Below are 16,891 nucleotides of genomic sequence, written 5' to 3'. Positions count from 1 at the left end.
CGCAAACTTAGATCAGAAGTACGTTTATGCGCGATCATGTAACTTACCACCACACGTGTGCCGTGTGTTTATTATTTTCACTGTTCAAAGCCAAGAAAATAAGCAAACACTATTACACACCAAAGTTATATAAATTAAAATGCAATGAAAAATCGATAATGTCAATGGCGTCTGGAATTTGAGCTCGATATGAGGATAGGCTCGATACCCATCACAGCATGTGAGGAAAAAAAGCGGGTATACCAGTTGCACCTCTACCTACTCCTTCAGTGAAAAAGGCGTGAGAGTGAGTGTGCACGTAAAAAATTATATCAAAGTTGTGCTTTGATATTGCCAGACACCTAATAGATACGCTAGATGCTCCACTTGCTGGTTAGTTTACTTTCAAATAAGTTGTACTCCAAAAAAATCCCAATTTGTATATTTTTTACGGGGGCAACATCATACGGAACGTTGCTAAGCAACGAAAAAAATGAAAACATTGGTTAACACAACATGTAAATGGATACTGGAAATTTTATCTTTGTTCGGGTGTTTTATAGCCATCAGTTTTATTTAATAAACATAAGGATAAAAGAAAACTAAGCTCAAAATGGTAGAGACGGATTGGAGAGAAATACTGAGTTTCTCACAAAAAGAACTCAATCAAGCTGATAAAGAGAAATTATGTGAAAGCTTGTCTTGGATGGAAGCAGATGATATTGAATTAAACTTTTCCGATTTGAAAGCATTATTTCGATTATCACAAGATATGCTCAAGTATAAAAATGAACAGGTACTTATGTTTTAATTTATTAATTAGTGAAATAATTTTAAGTGACTGTTACCCAATGAGCATATGATTAGGTTGACAGAGAAAAGTTCTATATTAATTATTATTTACCCGATGTGGCGGTAGGTTTGCCTCTATCACATAATGGGACGGAACACATTTGCCGAAAGATGGGTGCCCTAGTTTGCAACTCTATCTCTTCGGGGATAAAGACGTGATAATTTTTTTATTATAATTACTTTATAAGTCATACATAATATATAGGCTCTTTACTGGCGCATACATTCATTTGAGATTGATTGTACATTTTTTTGTAATATTACATACATAAAACTTCAACTCTTGGACAGGTCAACAACTTACTTGGCCAAGTGGATACTATGCAAAGAAAGACTAAGAATAAAAGCACACGGACTGGTAAGCAAACTCTATGTCATGACTATAAATTTATTTTTTTATTTTATTGTCATGTACAATATCAAAATATAATTAATCTTTCTTAGTCTCATCGGTTTGATACTAACGCGCGCAAATTATGAACCTACATTCTGGGTTCGATTACTAAGTCGGACAATATATCATATTATTTTTGGACATATATATAATAGATAATTTTGTAGTTTTTTTTTGTTATATAAAAATTTTATTTATTTAACTATACCAGTATATATTTATATACACACATTAAATATGTCGTTTATTCGGATGTATTGTACTCTACTCAGTGAATATTATACCATGTTATATATTTTTCCTGATGTGCAAGTGTGTAATAAAGTTAAAAATAAATAACTAAAAAATATCTCCTTTTAGAAACGTCATCAAGAAGCAGTAATAGCCCACTAGAGACAGTAGCACATCAAAAAGAAGTAATTAAATATAATAAAAATATATTGGAACAACTGTCCGCGGAGATAGCTGAGTTGGAAGAAAGAAAATCTAAATTAGAAGATAAAAATCATGGAGAAAGAGATAGCGAATCCAGCCGCGCAACGTTATCTGAAATTAATGATTTAATGCAACTGGAGAATGAAATTACTGTTAAAAATAAGCATATTAGAAAGCTACTTAGTGACGTCAAAGTAGGTAGCTTAAAAAGAATAAATGAAAATGTATAGCATAAAAAATATTTATGTGACAATAAACAAACGTTCAAGTCAATTTTAAAAAATACTGTTAAAGTTAAAAATCTTCTTCTATAACGTAGGTGACTAAAACATCAGGTATCGACTATGTTTTAATTTCTAGGTACTAGAAGAAGAAAATAGTAAATTAAAGGAAAAAATATCTGTTCTCAAAAACAAGCTGAGTGAAGCTACAAAGTTAATCGAGAATTTTACCGAACAACTGCTTGGCATAAATAATGAATGCACCCATTTAAAAGGTAATTTTACATTATATCAGTTCCACAATTATTTATAATTAGGAAAATAAATTAAGAAGACATTCGTATCCGCACAAGAAGTGTCTACCGTACACAAGTTGTAATTCCCGCCACAAGGGCCCACGAAAATAGTCATGTTGTGGTTTTACCCTGTGTACCTATATATCTGATTCCAAACAGGTCGGCATAATTGCGTCAACTGGCGAGGGGTTATCACTGTTCGTCGGTCGACACTCTTAATTATGATCATACACTACTTACCATCAGGTCTAGTGGGGTAACTTTGCCATGCTAGTGTAAAAATAAATATTTACCAAAAAAAAATATTTTTAGAGATACTTGGTAAATCAGAGCAATCGAAGTCTCAACTTATGTTTGAAGTAGAAGCTCTACGTAAAGAACTTCGAGAAAAAGAATCCAATAAAGATAATACTTACGAAGAAATTAAATCTAAAATCCAACACTGGAAGGTGAGAAACCTCTTGTTTGACATGTTATAACTTATTATTTCTATGATTCTAAAATTTATAACAGCATTTATGCTTATATTGTTAAAGCATGTGGCACGTTCAAAGAAATCTGAGATTGATGCTCTAGTAATTGAAAATGAAAAGTTAAAGGAAACTGTTGCACAACTTACAAAACAAGTTTCTCCGAAAACAAAGGTAAGTTCTATTATATCAATTCACCACTAAGCATTTGTGGCTATTTTTTCTCAGTTATGTACTGATTATAGAAAGATATTTCGACGGAAGAAACTGCAACTAAAATAAAGGATTTACAAGATAAACTTTTAGAAGCATCCAAAGAAATTGAGCAGTCCGCTAGCTTGATAAATGTGTTACGTGAAGAAAATAAAAAACTTAAAGACTCGCTAGAAGAGATGACTGAACACTCCGTCGTTAACGTGAAAAACGAGAGTGATGATGGAAAGGAGCAAACATTAATTAACAAGCTAAAGAGAAAAGTTAGAAACCTATCCATTTCACTTCAAGGAGCCGAAGAAATGATATCTGTTAGAGAAAAAGAGGTTTGATTAAATTTTCATATTATTTATTTATTAAATCCATTCATCCGTCTTTCACCTGGTAAAAAGAAGTACATTTTTATATGTATGATAAAATACTATTTTCAATAATAAACACAATTTAAAGAAATCCATAAAATATAGATATGAAGTCAAAGCGTATTCATAACGTATGCAGTCAAAGGTATTTATTAACATTTCTCTCTGTTTAAATCAGTTGGCAGAAATATCATCCGAGTTGCAATTATTACAATCATCTGATGGCGTTAAAACGTTAATAGAGGGATTGAAGAGTAAAAAACAACAATTGAGAATTAAAGACGAAGGTATCAAAAGCATGGTTCAAGAAATAAACGCCTTGAGTCAAGAAGTTAACGAGTTGCAATTACAAAACGAGACCCTAAGGTATATAAAATAACCTTCGGTATAGTAGTGACTTATCGTTGGATTATAATGTTACTGGCAAATATTATTTATATTGCAAGCAGGACAAATTCAATTTAAACAAAAATACATTGGTACGTGTTTGTTGTAGGCGAAAATATAATGTAGCTCCAAGTGAGACAATTTCCTCTACCGGAATATTAAAACACTATCATGATATCGAACAACAGAATATGATAATGAGAGAAGAGATTAAAAAATATGAAAATAAATTAATACATTTGGAAATGAAGAATCGTAGCTTAAATGCAAAATTATCAAAATTGACCAAAGTAAATGAAAAAAACATGACGGATAAAATTTTTTCATCGAAAGAAAATTTCGAAAATATGCCTATGGATGGTGGAGGAGAGGGTTCAGTGTAAGTCTGTCTAAGTAGAAACCTATGCCTTATTATAAAGTAGTGTCAAATTTCGGGACATCTGTGAAGTTGAATGAGTTAATTTTATATTTAATAAGACTTGATTATTCCGTAGGATACATAAAAACCAGAATGCGAACGATGTAAATACTAAAGATATGAATCAACATGAGGATAAAGAATTAAAATCGATGATAATAGAAAATGAATGTCTACGCAAAGGTCTCCAAGAAATACTAGACTTTTTGAAAGATAATAGTGAGTACCAATCCATGGTTTCATCACTGCTTTTTATTAAAGCTTTTCCATTCATTATATTTCTGACACGTCAATCGTTTATTTGTTTATTTTTCGATAGTCTGAACTTCCTAACACTTAGTTACTAATTATTTTATAAAAAAAAATGGCATATAGGTACTACTACATCAGGAATACTGTCGTTGCAATGTCCGAGTTTAGAGACAGTGTTACGCTCTATGGAAGCGCGGCATACAGCGGGTTGGTATGCGCCCCATATGACAACTGTAATGGAACTAAGGGAAGCCCTGGGAGGAAAAAATGCTTTACTTGAAGCTCTTCATGAATCCAGGTATTTTATCTGTATACAACAAAATATTTTATTATTATACCCGTAACGTATTAAATTTACGATTACTGTTCACTTGCCATTTATAAACAGAAAAGAAACTTATCAATTAATGACACAACTCTCCAACGAAAGCAAGAAATCCTCAGTTCTTGAAAAGCAGTTACATGATATTGAAACTGAAAATTACAAAAACGCTGAAGAACAAAATAAAACTATCAATGAAGTTACTTCTCCTGACCTATTCGAAGAGTCTGGGATGTCTGAAAAAGAAATAAATTGTATTGATTTCACTGATCAAAACCAAATTGAGAATATCATCACTAAAAGCGATATACTGTATGACAATCAATTAAAAAGAAGCCTAGAACACTTTCACGATAAATTTAAAAAACTCTATGAAAAAATGACTTCAATATTCGTTGTCTCGGTCGATAATCAAAACCAGTGGTCTATAAAAGAAGAACAATATAAAGCAGAAATACAGAATTTGAAAACTCAATTACAACAAGATGACGATGTTAGTGAAGTTTCGCCTGGAATAGTTCCCTTCCCGAATATTAACATTTTAGAAAGAAAATGTAAATATTTAGAAGAGTCTTATAAATACATTAGAACTCAGAACGAAAACATTAAAAATGAAAATTTTGAAAGTAAAAAAGAACTGATGGTTACAACATTTGAATATGAAACACAAATTCAAAAATTCATTCTTTCGATAACCAATCTTACAAATAAACTGCGCAATTCAATATCCTTAGATTTATTTTGGAAACAGAATAAGGCTCTTAACGAAGTTGTATTAAAATACAGAAAAGTATTGGAAAATGTCAATAATAAAAGTAACACAACAGATTTAGTAAAATATTTAGAAAATGATAAAATCGAGATTATTAGTCGCTTTCAAAAACAGTTACATGACAATGGTGAGTATTTATTACCTATATCTTCGGAGTCAGTTGATTTGCGATATAAATTATATTTTTAACTAATGAGTTAATATTTAATATCCCTTTGTACATTGTTATAGATAATTTGTCAAATGATGAAAAGCAAAAATTTGTTTTTGAATTACAAGATTCAATCGTTCAAACACAACTAAACCGAGTTATATCGGAACTAGAAACTAGTGAAAATAAAATAATAAAGTTGGAAGAAAGTTACAAAGAGCTTCAAAAACTGCAAGGGAACATTATGTAAGCTATAAGTTATGATAAAAAATAAAATAATGTAAGATGCATGTTAGTAATAATAATTACGGACATTTACACACATTTAAAACTAGAGGTTAATTAAAAAAGCATAATGCATCTAAAAAGCCAGATATCAACCGTCAATGTGCTTGGACAATTTTAAGACAAGTATTGCTTTACTTGAGATTAAGTAATAATACCGAACACTAACACCTAAAATAACTAAAGAATAGTACCATCATAACTGTATACTTTTAGTTGTATAAATAATGTGGAAAGGTAAATGCATTCATAATCGATTTCAACATCTAATTTTAGTGACGATACTGTAGCTGCCATGACTAAAAAAGATTTCGATTTAGTCAAGAGACAGTTAAAAGATATTACCGAAGAAAACAAAATACTGAGAGAACAGTGTCAACATGTGGAAAGTCAGTTAGACATTGCATTATTACAGGTACGTAGGTTAGGATTCAGTTGGTTATTTTATATATGCTTATTATCTTAGAAATAATCACATAATGTTCCCTAGTACAATGTATGATCGAAATAAAGTACTAAAAAATAAAATGTATTTATTTTTAGCTTCAAGAGCATCAACAGCAGCAACACAACAATGATATGGAGCTTAATATACTTAGACATCAAATTTTAGATTTACAATCGACCGGAAATAATAAAGCTATTTTAGCTAGGTAACATTTAAAAAATATCTAGTATTTAGATGATCATCCGATTTCCATTTATACCTTGGCTAATGGACATCTAAAACCTTTTAATCTAAATAAAAGATAAACATATTTTTTTAGAGATACGCGAGTAAACTATATATTTTTTAGGTTAAGCAGCGAAGTACTAGTGACTCATTTGCAAGTTTCAGAAGGATTGAAGAAAATAGAAAGTTTAACGTCAGATTTGAACAAAGAAAAGGAACGGAGAATAAAAGCCGAAGAATTGTTGAAGAGCAACCAAAAAGTGTTTGACGTCTCTGTTTTCAGATACGAAACTAAGTTTAAGTAATTAAAACCCCCTTTTTTAATGAAACATTTCTCATTTATTATAAACCTTAATATATTTTATGGTACCTAATCTATTAATACTAACTCGAGATTTTGTTTAGACTATGTTGTGCTCAATATCTCGTGTAGTATAATCTCTATTAGCGAGCTAGGAATTTTCGTTAACATAGGTAATATGGAAAAAATCATTTATAATACTGTTCTTTTTTAAGATATTTATTCGAAGTGATGCAAGTCTTAAGACAACAGTATCAGGGATGTCTTCCTCTGTCATCTATTGAAAATTATATTGATAAAAGGGAAGACCTTTCAAGAAAAACACACGCTGTTGACCAAACTCTGTCCGATATTGAGGATTTACAATCAAGTTTAATAATAAAACATACTGTTTTTGATCAAATACTAGATGTCTCAAAAAATAAATGCCTAATCGATGAGGACAGTTGTCCCCATAAAATAAAATATATCGTTTTGGTAAGTCGGTGACAATAAACCATTTTTAATTAATTAAGTACCCAAATCAATAATTGTTTTGTATTCAATTACAGCAATCAACACATGCGCGACAGTTAGATCACTTGACACAGAAATTACAGTCTTCTGAACAGGCTCGTGATGAATTAATAAAACAGTGCAATAACTTGGAAAAATCTTTATTGCTTTTAAATCAATCGTTTGGTAAAACTACTCTTAATATGAATATTAAAATTGACGCCAAAGAAATTAATGAATCCAATATAGAAGTCGAAGACGTGTCTACCGATGACGAATCAAGTAGCAGAAGTAAAGTGGATGTTAAAGCTATTTAAATATTCTTATAAGAGGTTTAGTCATAATTAAGTAATTTCTTGTATGTTTGTTTTCAGAAAACGGAACAATCACTTTAACAAAACCCCTTTTATTGAAACCAAATCCATGTTCGGAAATAATTAATAATACTTTACAAGAAAAGAAAACCAATCTGCCCAATAATGCACAAGATAATTTTGTAAAAAAGCATAGTCCCCAAGACCCATCAAACGTTGAAACAAAAGTTGCAAATGTTTTAACCCAAACTACTCCCCTTAAAGTAGATACTAGTAACAAACATGTACAAACAGACGAAGACAAAGCTGTTAATGAACTTAAAATATATTCTAATAGCTTAAAAATTGACAATGACAAAAAAGTTAAAGAGCTTAGAGAAGCTATGACTTTAGCTCGAATACGAACAGAAGAAAATTTAAAGTTAAATTCGGAGAAAATTGGCTTAGAATCCGATATACAAACCTTGCAACAATCAAATATTGAAAGAGACCATAGTAATGAAAAACTACGCATTACTATAGAAGAATTAAGAAAACAAATAAACGATCTTAAAAGCACACAATTTGCAGAGCAAAGTATGGTCAGAGACGTCATGAACGAAGAAAATAAATCATTGCTACTTGCGCTAAAACAACTAGAAAATGATAAAAACATTTTGGCGGCAGAATACAAAGAATTATTAAATAAAGAGAGAGAAGAATACTCTAAAAATGTAAAAACATTGCAAGAGAAGATATTAGAACTACAAACTGAAATAGACAAGTACCATTTTATTATTAATATTTTTAAGAAGACAACGCCCCTTTCTTGAATAGACGTTTAAATCTATCTTCCACTACGTTTTGGCTAATCAATCATTGTATTTCCCTTGAAGATAAAATTATAGCTAAAAGCCGTTACGCAATGGATTGTGATCTCATATTTCTTTCAGAAGAGGTGGGGACAACAAGTCTATTAACGATGACACCATAAAAGAATCATTTAAAAAATATACAATGAATATCACGGATTTGAAAAACAAGTGCTTCCGGCTGCAAAGTGAATTGGATGAGTGCAAAAACGAAGTGTTAGTGATTGTTATACTCTCGTAGTTGTTATATTTATACACATTCTATGTGATACTTATACATAGTAAATGTTATTTTGTATACACTTACCGCCTTAGCTTTAGAATAAAAGCTATAAAACGATAAGGTTTGAGTTATTATTGGCAAAAAAGTTAAAGAAATAGCAAAACTTTTTACATATATATTTTTCACTACGTCGGATGTTCATTACGTCAATATTGTTTCCAAATATGTTTTTGGTTTTTTAATACGTATTTTTATTATATTTTGAGTATCCTACGTAGTTTACCTTCGGAACCGAAACTGCAGTCTTCTAAAAAATTTATGCGTTGTATTTTATGTAATAAGTATGTATTATTAAATTGTGACTTTCTTTTTTGGAATCGGTGGGATATTTGTACGTATTTATTATTTAATCAGTTACAATATTATTATAGATCGGTATTTCAAAGTGAATGCGATCGGTGGAAAGATTTGGCTTCTGAAAGACTACACAAAATGGAACAACTCAACTCCCAACTTGAAGAAAGACATAGTCATGAGGTAATATTACTGTAATTTTATCACTTTCTTCGCGTATTATATATTTAATTTACCTAAACATTGATAAATTATAATCGAAGTGTCTACGTTTTAATGTTTAATCTCGTAATGTGACCCTTGGCTAAAAATAGACAAAATTCATTGGTGACAAGTGCCTTGTTGCTCTTAATTTTTTTTTCTGATATGATTAACATTTAACAATATTATATTGTATAATCAGGTGGAAGCATACAAAGCTGAAAATCAGCACTGGTTGTCACAATTGAATGAAACACAGAAAGAACACATGGAGTTGCGTTCTCGGCTAACAGAACAGAAGACCTTATATCTAAAACAATTGGCAGAAAAGGATGCACACATAGAACAATTACGCAGCATCATTAATAGCCTAAAGGTATTTGTATAGACTATTTTATTAATAATAATATTATGAAGCTAAAGTCAGGTGTGTATTCTTTGTAAATTATCGTTTGCTTAAACGGCGAAAGAAAACATCGCAAGGAAACCTGCACAGTGCACATCTGTGAAGTTTATCACAAGAACTTCGAAGGTATGTGAAGTCTGCCAATCTGCGCTATACCAGCGGGGTGGATTAAGCCCTAAACCATCTCATTGGTAAAGGAAGCTCCAGCCCAACAGTGAGACAATATATGTAGGCATAATACAGAACTTATAATTTTTTTATTTCAACTGTTTGTTTTTATTGATCCGAATCAAAATCAAATGGTTTATTGTTACATTATTCGTAAAATGTTTTTAAACTTCTTTACATTCTACACAATATTATAAAGGTATTAAAATAACCATAAAATAATTAATACATTATGATAACTATGTCCTATTATATCCATTTCAGGCGCAGATACTCAACATGCAAACAATGTTGTCCGTTAATGACCCCAGTTTCGACCTCACTGCTATTGTGGAGGTAGAGGAATCTACCGATGCAATGTCTCAACATGGGTTCGACAAGTTGGAAATAAAATTCGATTCCGCAACCGATTTAAATGAGTTTCAGGGTGACATTGTTACATTACCTGGTTCTTCGTCTACTATATGGTGAGTTGACTGTTTGCGCCGTATTTTTCCTCCCGATTCTTTCGAGTAAAATTCGTTTTTTCGAAATAAAAATTCCACGATGTCCTATAATGGGATAAAATTAGCCTATGTCCATTTTTAGTTCAAACTTACTCCATATAAAATTTTATTCATAACTGGTTTAGTGATTTGGCCGTGAAAAGGTAACAGATGTACAGACAGAGATTTTCTTGCATTTATGATATAAGTATGGATAAAGTGTGTGTATGAATGCAGCTTGCAGTTCGTGTTAATAAACATTTTATAAATAGAATCTATTGAGATAAGAAAGAATAATCGGTGTATCTTCTCCATCTGACTTATTTAAATAATCTATGTTCCATGATCCTAACTATAAACTGTACATTTCTAGGCAAGAAACCATAATAGATCGTTTACGAAGAGACAAACAGCTCGCTGCTAAACAAAATACTATTCTGCGGAGACAGATAAAAGCACTTGCAGCAAGAGAACGGCGATCACGCCTCGATGCACAGAATCTAAAGAATCAGATATTTAGAATGTAAGTAATCTGAATATGCTATAAGTAGTATGATTTATTTTGAATAGAGCAAGTATCATAATTACTATTTGTACTACTGTAATTTTTACTAAAACAGTACAAATGGTAATTATGATACGATCCCATTGTGACATTTATTATAAACTTTGCAAATAACAACTTGATAATTGTTCCATGCGTGATAATTAAACTTCAACCATTTTGTTTATAAACATAAGTGTAAGATTTGGATATCTTTTCTAGAAGTACATCTGGCAGTAAGGTGGCGACGGGGGAGTCTGCTGCAATGCAAAGCAAGATTGCTTCGCTTCAGGCGCAGTTGACGAGCGCCAGACGTGACACACAATCCAACGTGGCCCTATGGGACAAATGGAAGCGGTATGTGATGTATATTTATAATTCGATAACAGTATACATTTTGACTGTAGTTGTATTGCGTGCGCGGTACGATATAGCTCTGAGGTATATTGGGTAAAGGTACCAGATGATAAATACGGGAATATTATTATATAATATACGAAAACACCCTTTATATATATTTTTATAATGACATAAAAGGGAGGACAGGGTGAATAATTCTACCTACTAATGTCTTTGTTAAAGGGCGCAACAGGCATCGGAACGATGGCAAGCCCGTTATGAAGAAAAATGTCAAGAGGTTCAAAAACTGGAAGCCAGCACTACTCTCGCTAAGTCAGCTGTCGTTCGACTTGAGAGAGAGAAGCGAGTGTTACTTTCGAGGATATCAGAGATCAAGGGTAAGAACGTACACATTTATTTAGAAATATATTTTACATCTTATTGTTATCAAAACCACGGAAATGGTTTTCCATCTAAAACAGCGTGTATATGTATGTACGTATTTTATATGCGTTTCATATAAAAGCATATAATATATGTGATTCCGAGTACTGTGAACCGGAGGGAATGCATGAAAAGATTGATGAAGGTGGTGGAAGCGAGAAAAGTATGCCAGAATCGTGCAAAGTGGTAATCCATCGTCTCTGCCTTCTCCTGTGGGATAAAGGTGTGATACTATGTATGTTTGTATATGCGTTCCATGCTGATTATGTGCTCAACAAACTAAGAGTCTATTAGCTGAACCTATTTTTATCTCTACGAAGATTAAGCCGTGACTATTTTCCCCACAACGTTATTATAAAATTATATAAGTTAAAAACTATCATCGCTTTCTTACAGATGACAGTCAACTGGCAATAGAAAAACAAGATGCGGAACCGTTGGAGAAATCTCACAGGTCGATGACTGACACCAATCTGTCGGCGCGTGACACGTCAACCCCCACGATATCCACCCACGCATTGCTGGAGAGGATACAAGCACAACAACGCAGGATCGTCGCGTTGGAACTTGCTGAGAGGGTAAGCTTTAGTACAGACTATGATGCTAACTGTTAAGGCACGAGGTGTTGAAACCCACTGATTTGTCGTTGGACGACTTTTTTCAATAGGACGAGAACATCGTACTTGCTTTACCTGATAGACTTTAAGATTTAAGTACTGCAAACACTATGCCGTACCACGATGGAAGAAATAATAGTTATAAAGTTAAGGGTAAATTGCAATACTTTGTGGAAACATGCTAGTCTTTCATTTCAAGAAGAAATAAGAATTTGTACAATCCCCAAAATCGTTATACATTGGATATAACTGATTATTTTACTTACCTACTTGTACTTTTCAGGGTAATGAACACTTAGTATCGGAGTATGAGAAATCCTTAGCAGAAATCACATCGCTAAAAGGTCAGGTATTAAAGCTGGAATCCACGCTTCTGGAATCACAACTCAAAACACCGCTAAAAACGACCGTTAGTGATTCGCAACCAGAACTAGAATATTGGAAAAGGTAATCGAGTTTTATTTATTAAATATATTGTTTAGTTCAGACCTAAATAGGTAAATACGGTACCTAAAAATATTTTTGTTAGGATTGTTGAAAGTTTTATTTGTATCAATTTAGCTGGCTGATATTGTATCTGTTATTTGTGGTTTCCTTAACGATAAGAATAACAAAAAGTGGGTGTTACATACATATATATATATATATACTAGCTTTTGCCCGCGGCTCCGCCCGCGTTATAAAGTTTTTCGGGCTAAAGTTTTCCGTTATAAAAGTCACGCTATATATTTTCCCGGGAGCCTATGGTCTTCCCGCAGGGTCTCAAACTGTCTCCATACCAAATTTTATCCTAATACGTTGGGTAGTTTTTGAGTTTAACACGTTCGGGAAGACCGATGCAGTGGGGACTTTGTTTTATGATATATTTTTGTAGAACTTTTAAGAGGAACAATCCCGTCATACATTATTGTTGCATAACTTTAACCGTTTACGCAGCGCACGCAACAGAAGCTCTCAAAACTAATAAATTGTCCCCGTTTTTGCATCATGTTTCATTACTGCTCCGCTCCTATTGGTCATAGCGTGACGATATATATAGCCTATAGCATTCCAGGAACAAAGGGCTGTCCAACACAAAAGAATTATTCAGTTCAAACTCCTAGTTTCTGAGATTAGCCATTACTGCTCTGCTCCTATTAGTCATAGCGTGATGATATATAGCCTATAGCACTTCACGAACAAAGGGCTATCCAATACAAAAAGAATTTTTAGTTCGAACCGGTAGTTCCTGAGATTAGCCATTACTGCTCTGCTCCTATTGGGTATAGCGTGATGATATATAGCCTATAGCACTCCACGAACAGAAGGCTATCCAACGCAAAAAGAATTTTTCAGTTTGGACCGGTAGTTCCTGAGATTAGCCATTACTGCTCCGCTCCTATTGGGTATAGCGTGATGATATATAGCCTATAGCACTCCACGAACAAAGAGCTATCCAACGCAAAAAGAATTTTTCAGTTCGGACCGGTACTTCCTGAGATCAGGCATTACTGCTCCGCTCCTATTGGGTATAGCGTGATGATATATAGCCTATAGCACTCCACGAACAAAGAGCTATCCAACGCAAAAAGAATTTTTCAGTTTGGACCGGTAGTTCCTGAGATTAGCGCGTTCAAACAAACAAACAAACAAACAAACAAACAAACAAACAAACAAACTCTTCAGCTTTATATAATAGTATAGATATATTCGATGTAGAGTAACTTTGGCTAATAGTAAGTTAAAATATTTACAATAATATAACGAGCTTTCTGTATAGTCCATTTAATAAATTCTAAAATTTACTCTGCCACATACGCTATTTCTATCAAGGATAAGAGGAACTTAAATTTATTGCAAAAACATCCAAAAGTACACGTAATTGATTTAATCTTTTATCTTGAAAAACAGTATTCAGTTGCTCATTATAATTAAAGTGTATGTTATGTTTTACAGCTACTGTGAGATGTTGAAAGAAGAGAATGTTCAACTGACAATGAAAATAAATGCTCTGGACTCTGCGCCGACTACCGCTCACCAACACAGAGTCAATGATCTCGAGCAAACTGTATTAACTCTTAGAGGCAAGTATATTTATAAGTATCTTTATTAATTTTCTACCTTAGCTATTCTTATATTATTTATAAAATACATACATTATAATATTTTATAATGTATGTATTTTAATACTTTTTCCATACCGATCAGTACCTACAGAGCTAAGAAAAGTTAAGGTAGATAATTAAAAATATCGACTTTACTTTAATAATTAATAACCTTCATTTTCAATAAACGATCGCAATCGCTTTTTTCGATCTATCTCAAACATGGACTAATTAGAACATTTTTTTTTATATGTTTACAAATTACTTATTTTGATTGATTCATTCTCAGAATCGGATTGGAGAATACACGAAAACATTTTCGACTATCATTTGTAACACGTTCTTGAAAAGTTCAAAAGAATTTGTCTAAGCTGTCGGTCGGTGTAGTAATAATAATAAATAAATAAAATGAAGTAATGCATATAAAATAGTATTCACATAATATTGTTCTTTACAGGTCTCGTAAGCAAACTTCAAGCAGATCAGAAAACTGTCAATGTTTACAAAAAAGCAGATTCGAGACCCAGTAGCGGCAGGAGTAATACTGAAAAGGTAAACTATACGTACTAAAAGTTGGACATCATAATACTAACTACCTCGGTTGCGTAGTTGTATTACGGTACGATTTCAGTGCTGAGGACTCGGGTTTGACACCCGGTTCGGACAAAGTGATATTGAGTTTTTCTACTCAGTATCAGTATGGAGTCTAGAATTTGTGCCCGATATGGCGATAGGCTCATCGCGGAATACACATGGCGAAAATGGATTCACCAGTTGCGCTTCTTTCGACCCCTTCGGGGTTAAAATAATACACACGCATGTATGTGTGTGTATTATTTTAACGTAGATCTAGGCTACAGTCATAAATAACCAATGCGAATTTTATTTAATTGAGATAAGTATAAATATCAAATCGTTATTATTTTCAGACGCGCAGTCAACTTGAATCGTATCGCATAGAAATAGCAAATTTAAAAAGAAGTATACTTGATAAGGATTTGCTTCTGGAAAAATCTAAGGAAATGCTCAAAATTGCTGCAGAAAGGGAAGATGAATTGTTAAGAGAGGTAACATCGTTTAGTTTTATCATAAAAATTAAATGCTGACGTTTTTAATAAGTGTAAAAGTAACACAGAATTTATTTGCAGAACTCTCTTTTACGTCGTCGGTTAGAGGATCTCACAAAATCGAGAGAAGGGTTTCTATCTGCATAAGAATAGATTTTCATTTTAAATAAGTAATTTAGTTCTAATACTAAGCCGCACATCGCTGTACCGTGGGTTAATCGCATAAAGAAATAAGAGTTTTATTATTATAATAATTAAGCACATTCTTTCAATTATCTTTTTTCTGCAAGTGATTTGGTGGTTATAATAAATAATAATGCAAGAAACGGAAAAAGGCTTTTTTATTTATTTCTACTTCTTTAATTAAAACAATTAGATTTATTTTAAAAAACTACATAAATCTGCAAGACTTGCCGAGAAATATAATAAATAATGAACTTGAGCTTTACAATTACATTTATTTAAAAAAATAGTACAGCTTTTGTACAATATGTTTTTCAAAAACAATTTTAACAGTAAAAGTACGTTTGGTACAAAACAAATGCAATAATAATTAAAATGTCTAAATAATAATTGTTCCTAAACATCAAATGCACGTTGAAAGTTATAAGCGTATGTACGCGTCAAAGGTAAAATCCGAGATAAATGATTCTCCTACCAACGGAGTAGGAATGATAGAAGACCTCTGTAACTGTGGAATTGACACGATAAGACTGTAGTTCTAGAGGTTAAATAGCAATTTCGAAGACTGAAGTGACTACGAGTATATTTAATGATAATTATTGGTACGAATTTATAAATAAAATTCTTCAATACAATTTCGATACCGTGTTTAAATAAATTAATACACTAAGGTATTTTATCCAAGTATTTTCTTAACTCCAATCAAATAAGATCTAGTATATGAATTATAAGTATATAATACACAGTTATTAGTTACATCAGTATCCGTACATTCCTTGAGGGCTAGAAAATATTTATAGAATTATTATTTGTAAAATAATAGAATTTTACTTTTATTTCAGTCTTTTATATCAAAGGATTAATGAAGTTGTATTACATAATTAGGCATAAAGGTTCATTGTGGCGTGTTCCGAGGTCGATATTTGCATATACGTTACTGAATAGGCCGGCATAATTGTGTCAATTAACGAAAGATAACCTCCTCCTCTCTAGTCAGTTTCCCACCGTCTGGACACCACTCCACTAACCGTTAGGTGCAGAGGCGTGGCTTTGCCGCGCTCATACAAAACAAAAAAAAATTATAGACAATGGATACAAAAATATTTAAAATGAATATTAACAAGATTAATTAAGACTAATGAGTTTTATCAACAGTCTGTTAAAAATATCTACGAAAACTAACATAAGATGTTCAATGTCTACTTCCAAATGCCACATCGATCCCTCAAATTCGAGATCCCGCGCCTGTAATTCATCATGCGAGACTAGAGAATGACGTGGGGTTCCGGAATACAGCGATTCTGGTATTGCAGGATTCTAAATACTTTAAACT

The 16,891-nt window shown here is 32.3% G+C and overlaps 1 protein-coding gene across 2 annotated transcripts; it reads left to right on the top strand.

The window, feature by feature from the left end:
* The first annotated feature begins 460 nt into the window (after positions 1-460).
* LOC115456432 (centrosomal protein of 290 kDa) lies at positions 461-15,709 on the top strand. 2 transcript variants are annotated; one of them, XM_030185496.2, is made up of 32 exons: positions 461-775; positions 1,123-1,189; positions 1,586-1,854; positions 2,021-2,156; positions 2,490-2,626; positions 2,714-2,821; positions 2,893-3,186; positions 3,401-3,588; positions 3,719-3,988; positions 4,104-4,246; positions 4,403-4,577; positions 4,668-5,500; positions 5,605-5,770; positions 6,086-6,224; positions 6,353-6,462; positions 6,607-6,783; positions 6,999-7,260; positions 7,335-7,569; positions 7,653-8,355; positions 8,528-8,659; positions 9,098-9,203; positions 9,424-9,597; positions 10,060-10,262; positions 10,654-10,803; positions 11,047-11,181; positions 11,407-11,561; positions 12,004-12,185; positions 12,508-12,671; positions 14,160-14,287; positions 14,766-14,860; positions 15,238-15,375; positions 15,457-15,709. In XM_030185496.2, the coding sequence occupies exons 1-32, from the start codon at positions 593-595 to the stop codon at positions 15,520-15,522; spliced, it is 6,423 nt and encodes a 2,140-aa protein (XP_030041356.2). In that variant the 5' UTR covers positions 461-592; the 3' UTR covers positions 15,523-15,709. The 2 variants fall into 2 exon arrangements, with proteins under 2 accessions (XP_030041356.2, XP_030041355.2); XM_030185495.2 differs by having other exon boundaries at positions 8,525-8,659.
* Positions 15,710-16,891: the final 1,182 nt, after the last annotated feature.

Source organism: Manduca sexta, chromosome 20 (assembly GCF_014839805.1).
Source record: "Manduca sexta isolate Smith_Timp_Sample1 chromosome 20, JHU_Msex_v1.0, whole genome shotgun sequence".
Classification (NCBI taxonomy): domain Eukaryota; kingdom Metazoa; phylum Arthropoda; class Insecta; order Lepidoptera; family Sphingidae; genus Manduca; species Manduca sexta.
This window is presented reverse-complemented; position numbering and strand designations above follow the sequence as displayed.

Bases quoted from the DNA above. Each gene is read 5' to 3' on its own strand.
- LOC115456432 (XM_030185495.2), top strand. From the start codon at position 593: ATGGTAGAGACGGATTGGAGAGAAATACTGAGTTTCTCACAAAAAGAA. The intron at 4,247-4,402 runs GTGAGTACCAAT...AATGGCATATAG, and splicing joins AGACTTTTTGAAAGATAATA to GTACTACTACATCAGGAATA. The intron at 7,261-7,334 runs GTAAGTCGGTGA...ATTCAATTACAG, and splicing joins AAATAAAATATATCGTTTTG to CAATCAACACATGCGCGACA.